The 9733-nt window shown below is 46.6% G+C and overlaps 1 protein-coding gene across 1 annotated transcript in view; it reads right to left on the reverse strand.

Annotated features, from left to right (window-relative positions):
- The window catches only part of ASH2L (ASH2 like, histone lysine methyltransferase complex subunit), a 36511-nt gene extending 27496 nt beyond the window's left edge, over positions 1 to 9015 (reverse strand). The window contains exons 1-5 of the mRNA XM_056570902.1: positions 8861 to 9015; positions 6977 to 7043; positions 4663 to 4805; positions 4466 to 4554; positions 344 to 438 (exon numbers count right to left, since the gene is read on the reverse strand). Coding sequence (XP_056426877.1) covers positions 344 to 438; positions 4466 to 4554; positions 4663 to 4805; positions 6977 to 7043; positions 8861 to 8967 — 501 coding nt within the window. The 5' untranslated portion in view covers positions 8968 to 9015. The remainder of the gene's footprint in view (positions 1 to 343; positions 439 to 4465; positions 4555 to 4662; positions 4806 to 6976; positions 7044 to 8860) is intronic.
- Positions 9016 to 9733: the final 718 nt, after the last annotated feature.

The following is a 9733-nucleotide window of genomic DNA, read 5'->3' on the forward strand; positions in this document are numbered from 1 at the left end:
CAGAGCCGCGCTCGGAATTCTTGCGACACCGCTAGTGGGCACAGGGACCCCGCTAGCGGTGATGGTAGAGCTCGCGGGGGGGCACATTTGACACCGCTAGTGGGCACAGGGACCCCGCTAGCGGTGGGGATTGATCGTGCTCGCGGGGACACAGTAAATGGATTAGCCGCGCTGGGCTCTACAATTCATCCGGAGGGTGGGGGAAGGGCCCGACCGGTATAGCGGTATGGGCAAAAATCCATACCGTGGGAGAAAAAAAAAACAAAAAAAAACGGTATCCGGTTCATACCGGTATACCGCCCAGCACTAAGAAGAAGACTACAGCCAGAGTTGTCAACTTCACCTTGTCTTTGGAAAACATAGTCTTAGGATGTTCATCCTGGTTTCGGGAATGCCACGTTAAGTTGGCCAAAGTGGTAAGACACATTTCCTTCAAGTCTATAACACAAAGTTATAATAAAGTGGATTAGGATTTTGGATTTACTAAAATAGTTGCCAAATAAAATGCAGGTATAAAAAAGGAGTGAAGACATCGCTGACATTCTAAAAACACATAGGACTCCTCTATGTGGATACATTAACACACTGTTTTTCAACCAGGGTGCCTCCAGCTGTTGCAAAACTACAACTCCCAGCATGCCCGGACAGCCAAAGGCTGTCCGGGCATGCTGGGAGTTGTAGTTTTGCAACAGCTGGAGGCATCCTGGTTGAAAAACACTGCACTAACATCCTACGTTAAAGGAGTACTTCTGTGTAAAAATATAATATTTTTTATATATATATATATATATATATATATATATATATATATATATATATATATATATATATATATTTATTTATTTTTATCAACTGGTTAAACAGAAAGTTAAAACAGAATTGTAAATTACTTCTATTAAAAACTCTTAATCCTTCCAGTACTTATTAGCTGCTGAACACTACAGAGGAAATTCTTTTCTTTTTGGAACACAGTGCTCTCTGCTGACATCTTGGTCCATTTTAAGAACTGTCCAGAGTAGGAGAGAATCCCCATAGCAAACATATGCTGCTCTGGACAGTTACTAAAATGGACACTAGTGCTGATATGACCAAAAATGAGTATCACTGTATTTTTCTAAAGTATCAAGGTATCACAGTATTTTATTTTATTTTTTTACATTGAAACTTGCATTGAGGTGGCGTAGCAGAACTAAATGGGCTTTTGGAACTAAATGATCTGAATGCTGGGGCAGTGGAGTACCCTTTTTAAATAGATGTAACAGACAACCCTACAGCCTCCAGCTGTTGCAAAACTACAACTCCCAGCATGTTTGACTATATAGTATAGGTCAGTGTTTCCCAACTAGGGGTGCCTCCAGCTGTTGCAAAACTACTACTCCCAGCATGCCCGGACAGCCGTTGGCTGTAGGTATAGTATATTATACAGACCCCTGTCCATCCCAGAACCCTGACTCACCTTCCCAGTTGCTGCAGGGACCGTCCGGGGAGGGTGGTCTGGGCCCTTCCATCCTTCCTGTAGTGTCCGGCGGCATTCCGGGTGGAGGGTAAACCAGTCCGGGCTGTCTTTCTCCGGGGGTCCTCTTCTCCACTCCGGACAGGCTCCGGCCTAGTAACGCTGCATAGACGCCGCTGTGCAGTGATGTCCGTGCGCAGCGACGCACCTGACGTCACGGCGTAGCAGCGTCTATGCAGCGTACTAGGCCGGAGCATGCCCGGAGTGGAGAAGAGGACTCCCGGAGAAGAAGGACAACCCGGACCGGTTCACCCTCCACCCGGAATGCCGCCGGACACTACAGGTAAGTTGAATTTTTTTTTTATTGACTCGGAGGGTGGGGGAGGGGCCCGACCGGTATAGCGGTATGGGCAAAAATCCATACAGTGGGAGAGAAAAAAAAAAAAAACGGTATCCGGTTCATACCGGTATACCGCCCAGCACTAATGGACACAGATGTCAGCAGAGAGCACTGTGTTCCAAAAAGAAAAGAATTTCCTATGTAGTATTCAGCAGCTAATAAGTACTGGAAGGATTAAGATTTTTTTTTAATAGAAGTCATTTACAAATCTGTTTAACTTTCTGGCACCAGTTGATAAAAACAAAATAAAAAAAATAAATAAAAAAAGGTTTTCCACCGGAGTACCCATTTAATGTAATGCATTGGTCACCAAAGTCTTATGTCTGAGGTCTGTCTATGTTTCTATATAAAGGGGTATTCCCATCTCCAACATTTAGGGTATATCCATAGATTAGGTTAAAACTGCCTAATAGATACAGGTCCGATCTCTGGGACCTGTATCTATCAAGAATGAGGGCCCCCCTTCCCTCCCCCGACCCATCTGGCCTATTTGCAGCAGTTGGATGTCGAAACGGCTGTTTTATGCAGTTTACATAGCTCCTATTGAAGGAGAATTATTATACCCAAAAACATGTGTTTGTGTGTGTGTGTGGGGGGGGGGGGGGTCCCCATCACTGGGACCCCCTGCAATCTCCCGTACGGGGCACCGGCTCTCCCTGGAAAAGGAGCACCAAGACAAAGCGGTGGCCAACATGCCCCTTCCATACATCTCTAAGGGAGAGCAAAACAGCTGGGGACTCCACGATCTCCTGAACGGGCCACCTGCTTTCCCCGTGATTGCAGGGTCCCCAGCAGTTGGACCCTCCGTGATCTAAAACTTATCCCCTATCCTGCGCATATATCTTCTTTAACCACTATAGCAGTTATATAAACCGCATAAAACAGCTCACTTGGCTGCCACAAGCAGGGCGGATGGGGCCAGGTGCCCACCTTTAGGACCAGTGTCTACCAGACATTTATGGCATATCCCGTGGATCAAGATGGGAATACCCCTATATGAGTATACAGTGGTCCCTCAAATTACAATATTAATCGGTTCCAGGACGACCATTGTATGTTGAGACCAGGACTCCGTGGAAACCTGGTAATTGGTTCTGAAGCCACCAAAATGTCATCCAAAAAATAGGAAAAAGTGAGGATTAAAGAAAAATAAGTAGATAACTAATACAGATAAAGCAAATCCTGATATATAAAAGTAAGAAAGATCTGCTGGGAGCTGTAAATCAGCCTTTGGCTGTCCAGGCATGCTGGGAGTTGTAGTTTTGCAACAGCTGGAGGCACCCTCTTTGGGAAACACTGGTCTATGTAGAGGACAGGAGCTTCTTCAGGGTCCTGTACAGAACACGCAATGTCCTAAAAAAAGGAAAATGGAGCCGCCCTCACCTGGTGTCCAAAGGAGCAGCTAACCCTGGCCCAGATAAAGAGTACAGAACATGTAATACCTCCCTGTACTGTAGGGGGCGCTACCAGACACCAGTCAGTGCATGCACTTCAGTAATACAGGGTTTACCAGTGAATGCCCATTTTGATTGGTCGGTTCTTGCAGCCAATGACATGTTTCACAGATCTGGACTGTCTGTACATTGTATGTTGAGTTACAATGGTCCAGAAAAGACTATTGTATGCTGTACAGTGATCCCTCAACTTACAATGGCCTCAACATACAATGATCTTTTCTGGACCATTGTAACTTGAAACCAGACTCAACATACAATGTACAGACAGTCCAGATCTGTGAAACGTGTCAATGGATGGAAGATCTGACCAATTAGAATGGACATTCACTGGTAAATCCTGTATTCCTGAATTGCATGCATTGACTAGCTGTCTGGTAGCGCCCCCTACAGTACAGGGAGGTATTACATGTTCTGTCCTCTTTACCTGTACCAGGGTTAGCTGCTCCTTTGGACACCAGGTGAGGGCGGCTCCATTACTTTTTAGGACACTGTGTACTGTACAGGACCCTGAAGAAGCTCCTGTCCTCTACATAGACAGTGATTACAGCTCCCAGCAGATCTTTATTATTTTTATATGTAAGGATTTGCTTTATCTATATTAGTTATCTACTTATTTTTCTTTAATGTTCACTTTTTTTCCCTATTTTTGGATGACATTTTGGGGCTTCAGAACCAATTACCAGGTTTCCATATTATGGTCTCAACATACAATGGTCGTCCTGGAACTGATTAAAGTTGTAAATTGAGGGACCACTGTATACAAAAAGAGGTTGTTGCAGAATTTGATACTGTCCCAGGCACGTCCTGATGCGTAAAGGCCCAGGCGGCAAGGGTGTACCTGTACATCCGATGTCCCCAAGGGTTAAGGCACAGCAAGAGTACAGTTAATATAACAAAGTGACCTAACTGAACCCCTGTAAAGGGGTTGGCCACTCTATACACAACTACTCGTGTATAAAGTGGCCAACCCCTTTACATTTCAGGACCAACAATAACTCCACAGGAGTATACTGGAGGGCTCGTCTGTCACCAGTGGTAGGGATTTCCCAGATTCTACTTAGAATTGTGCCTAAATGAATTTAGGATTGGGGTCTAAATGAAAACAGAAAACGCTGGCTGCCATAATAATGGACGCTCTTATGGCTGCTGACTTACTGGCTTGCTTTCTCAGAAAGTATGTGTTTCCGCTGTGATGGCACATGTTGCAATGGAAGCTGTAATTGGTCATAAACGGAAGACATGACCTGCACAAAGAGTAATGGTTTATTAAAGCATATTATTTATATAGTGTCAGCACTTTGCAGGTACATGAGGATGCATACAGACAGTATATAAAGCGGCTCATTACATACGTGGTATCTATGCCGAATGTTTCTGCTCCAAACCACTTCAAACAGATGCCACATTGTAACTCGATCTCGCCAAGCTGGCGGCCATTTTCTTCATCCACTGATCCTGCTTGGTTGTCCATGACTTCACCTTCTGCTGTCGAGTCCTAGGACAGACAAATAAGTGGTCACCCTCCATATATGAGCCCCACCAGCAGCTTACTTTGTGCTATCCCTAGTCATCTTTAGGGTGGGGTCACACGTAACATATTTGACGCTGCAGATCCGCCGATGACCCAACCCTTAGAGTACGTTCAGACGAGCGGATTTACAGCGGATTTTATGCTGCGGATCCACCGCTGAAGGACCTCTATATGCTGCCTTTACATGTGCCTGCTGGGAACGGCAATACACCACTACATGCACACTAGGGATGCAAGAAAAAATAAATAAAAAAAATCGATTCGCGCGATTATTTCATTTGCCGATACTGAATCGATTCAAAATACTTTTGAGTCGATTCTTTTAGGGATGTGGAATTTGTATCTCCTGACGCCTGGAACAGCATGTCCCGGGCATCAGGAGATACAAGTTCCACATTTGTGGAGCCGGGCAGGGCCGGATCTGACACGGTGGCGCTCTGGGTGTACGGAGCGGGCTCCGACTCGTGCCCGCTCCGTACTTTGCGACCCCTGGCTGATTTCAGTAGCCGGGGGCCGCTGATGCATCACCGCCGCTAGTATCCAGCATGCGGTGCTCTGCATTGTGTATGGAGCGGGCTCCGGACTCGTGCCCGCTCCATACTCTGCAGCCCCCGGCTGTTCTCAGTAGCCGGGGGCTGCCGCTAATAGCCAGCATGCGGCGCGACTGGCTATTAAAGGAGTACTCTGGCGCGCACTTTTTTCCTTTTATCCCGTCCGGGCTGCAAAATAAAAGAAAACGCACTCTCTCTTACCTGCCTACGCTCCCCCGGTGCTCCGGTACAGGTGTTCGGTCCCCGGGCTGTATTCTTCTTACTTCCTGTTAGCCCGGCACGTCACACAGAGCTTCAGCCTATCACTGGCCGCAGCGATGTCCCGCCTCGGCCAGTGATAGGCTGAAGCTCCGTGTGACGTGCCGGGCTAACAGGAAGTAAGAAGAATACAGCCCGGGGACCGAACACCTGTACCGGAGCACCGGGGGAGCGTAGGCAGGTAAGAGAAAGTGCGTTTTCTTTTATTTTGCAGCCCGGACGGGATAAAATGAGAAAAGTGTGCATTGTACTACTAGATCGCCGCTGTCAAAGCTGACAGCGGCGTCCAAAGGGATCTGTGAATGCTCCCAGGTGGGCGATGTATCGGGATATATCGTGATGTATCGTCACCTAGACGGTATCGCGATATATCGAATCGCCACACTGGTATCGCGATTCGAATCGTATCGCCAAATTCTTGGCGATTCACACCCCTAGTGCACACACACTGAAGCGAAATGCGATTCGCAGCGCATGCACAGTGTACTCGCACACATCGCGGCCGCTCCCCCTGCTCAATGAGCCAGGCCGAGAGCTGCCGCAATGTGCGACTGTCTTGCGCATGCGCGCGGCGACTCGCACATCGCAGCGTGTCTGCTCATAGCGGCGTATGGCCGCTCTGAGCAGCCAGATGTAAAGGCAACATATAGGAGGTCCTACAGCGGCAGATGCGCAGCGAAATACGCGCCTACCCTTGCACGAAGTGGCGGCCAACACGCCCTCTTTAACCTGTCCAGGACCAAGGGTGTACAGGTATGCCCAGACAGCCTGGTACTTAAAGGGGTATTCCAGGAAAAAACTTTTTTTAATATATCAACTGGCTCCAGAAAGTTAAACAGATTTGTAAATTACATCTATTAAAAAATCTTAATCCTTTCAGTACTTATGAGCTGCTGAAGTTAAGGTTATTCTTTTCTGTCTAAGTGCTCTCTGATGACACGTGTCTCGGGAAACGCCCAGTTTAGAAGAGGTTTGCAATGGGGATTTGCTTCTAAACTGGGCGTTTCCCGAGACACGTGTCAGAGAGGGCTTAGACAAAAGAACAACTCAACTTCCGCAGCTCATAAGTACTGAAAGGATTAAGATTTTTTTCAATAGACGTAATTTACAAATCTGTTTAACTTTCTGGAGCCAGTTGATATATAAAAAAAATGTTTTTTCCTGGATAACCGCTTTAAAGTAAAACGGTCAGCTTTATCTTTTGGATAGGAGATACGCTGTCATCCTTCACTCTACTCCTGAAAATAAATGGCGGAGACATTGCAGGCAAAGATAACAAATGGGGACAGACTGCACCGAAGGAGCCTGCGCCAGACGGTGACTTACCAAAGCGTCCTTTTCGTTGGAAGACTCCGTGTCCTGTGTAGCTGCTGAGCTCAGCTGTATGGAGTCCCTGCAAGAACAGGAGAATACAGTCAGGACACGATAAAGGACACACGACACAGACCCTTACAGCTCCGCGCATGGATGGACCGCTAGCGTGCAGTACAGGTTCCGCCATGAGTTGAAGCTTAGCATAAGGCAGTGTTTTCCAAACAGTGTGCCTCCAGCTGTTGCAAAACTACAACTCTCAGCATGCCCGGACAGCCTTCGGCTGTCCGGACATGCTGGGAGTTGTAGTTTTGCAGTAATATTATGTCAGAGCCATAAAACAAATGAACTTTCCAAATAGCGGCTAACGGATTACAGCGGTGGACGTCATGGTGACCCTTAGGGAATATTCACACTGTGGAATTCCGCACAGTGAACGTCAGCATCTGTGTGAATGGGTTTCCGCGAGACCTGTTCACACTGCGGAATTTCAGCCATGGACAATTGTTCCGCGCAAAGAAAGAACATGTTCATTCTTTGCGCGGAAGTCCGCGGGCACTGCCTAGCCGTCAATGGTGATGGCGCAGTCCCCTGTGGTTCCCCCACCGCCGCCAACTGCCAGACTGAATCTCCGCTCGCTGAATTCCGCGACATATACATAGTGCGAACATACCCTTAAAGGGGTACTCCCGTGGAAAACTTAATTTTTTTTAAATCAACTGGTGCCAGAAAGTGAAACAGATTTGTAAATTACTTCTATTAAAAAATCTTAATCCTTTCAGTACATTTTAGAGGCTGTATACTACAGAGGAAACTCTTTTTTTTTTAGATTTCTCTGATGTCATGACCCCAGTGCTCTCTGCTGACCTCTGCTGTCCATTTTAGGAACTGTCCAGAGCAGCATATGTTTGCTATGGGAATTTTCTCCTGCTCTGGACAGTTCCTAAAATGGCCAGCAGAGGTCAGCAGAGAGCACTATGGTCTTGACAGAGAAATAAAAAAAGAAAAGCATTTCCTATGTAGTATACAGCCCATAAAATGCACTGGAAGGATTAAGATTTTTTTTTTATAGAAATAATTTACAAATGTTTCGCTTTCTGGCACCAGTTCATTTATAAAAAAAAAAAAAAAGGGGTTTCCACCGGAGTACTCCTTTAATAATTCCCTTATGATCCCCAACCTGCGGCTCTGAAACAGCTTCAAAAACTACAACTCCCAGCAGTGTTTCCCAAACCAGAGGTCCTCCAGCTGTTGCAGAACTACAACTCCCAGCATTTAGCAACAGCTGGAGGCAACCTGGTTGGGAAACACTGACCTAAAGTATTCCAACCCGAGAAAACTACAACTCCCAGCATGTCCCGACAGCCCCTGGCTATGTTCTGTAGAACTTCCATATTTTGGTAAAACCAAACTGTGTAGCTCCTGCTGTTGCAAAACTACAACTCCCAGCATGTCCGGAGAGCCAAAGACTGTCAGGGCATGCTGGGAGTTGTAGTTGTGCAACAGCTGGAAGGCCTCAGTGGTCTCCAAACTAAGGATCTCCTGCTGTTGCAAAACTACAACTCCCAGCATGCCCAGACAGCCTTCGGCTGTCTGGGCATGCTGGGAGTTGTAGTTTTGCAACCGCCAGAGGTTGGAAAATAGATTCTCACAGCTGAATGATTGTTACAATTGCATCCAGTCTAGACAATGTAAACAGCACAGAGGGTTTGTTACAATGTATCATTCCGGGGACAGCTGCCTGGCTGGCAATGAGGGAGCACAGACCCGGGCACATAGCGGTGTATGACAAAGCAGGATGCTGGGACTTGTAGTCCCTCGGCCTTCAGTAATAATACAGGGGAAATTCATGGGCTGCAGCCTACCCAAAGCAACGTTCCTCCCCCTCCCCATTCTCACCCGCTCCGGTTGTCCACGCCCCCAGTCGGGCTAGACCCGGATCCGACAGCTGCTGCTCCACCTCCCGCCTCTACACCCTCCTTCTCCGCCACCGACGCCATCTTCATACACAAAAACCACGTGTCCGCTGCCCCGGGGCGGAGCCAGGGGGGCGGGGCGCGGCCGAGCATGCGCACATCGCGAGAGTGAGTTTTCGGCCACGTTTGGTAAGGGCAAGGCTGATGTTTTCCCTTAGTGTGAGAAAAGCGCGGGAAAGATAAAATGGAGGACAGGGAGCTGATTGTCAGTGAGGTGGAATACGCTCTTCTGTATTGACTGTGATCATAGGAAAGAAAGTGATGGGGTGGAAGGGAAGGATAAAGGTTGACTTAACCCCTTAAGGATTCAGGGTTTTTCAGTTTTTGCACTTTCGTTTTTTCCTCCTTACCTTTTAAAAATTATAACCCTTTCAATTTTCCACCTAAAAATCCATATTATGGCTTATTTTTTGCGTCATCAATTCTACTTTGCAGTGACATTAGTAATTTTACCCAAAAATTCACGGCGAAACGGGGAAAAAAATCATTGTGCGACAAAATCGAAGAAAAAACGCCATTTTGTAACTTTTGGGGGTTTCCGTTTCTATGCAGTGCATATTTGGTAAAAATGACACCATATCATTATTCTGTAGGTCCATACGGTTAAAATGATATCCTACTTATATAGGTTTGATTTTGTCGTACTTCTGGAAAAAATTATAACTACATGCAGGAAAATGTATATGTTTAAAAATGTCATCTTCTGACCCCTATAACTTTTTTATTTTTACAGGTACAGGGCGGTATGAGGACTCATTTTTTGCGCCGTGATCTGAAGTTTTTATCGGTATGATTT

Source organism: Hyla sarda, chromosome 4 (genome assembly GCF_029499605.1).
Source record: "Hyla sarda isolate aHylSar1 chromosome 4, aHylSar1.hap1, whole genome shotgun sequence".
Lineage (NCBI taxonomy): Eukaryota > Metazoa > Chordata > Amphibia > Anura > Hylidae > Hyla > Hyla sarda.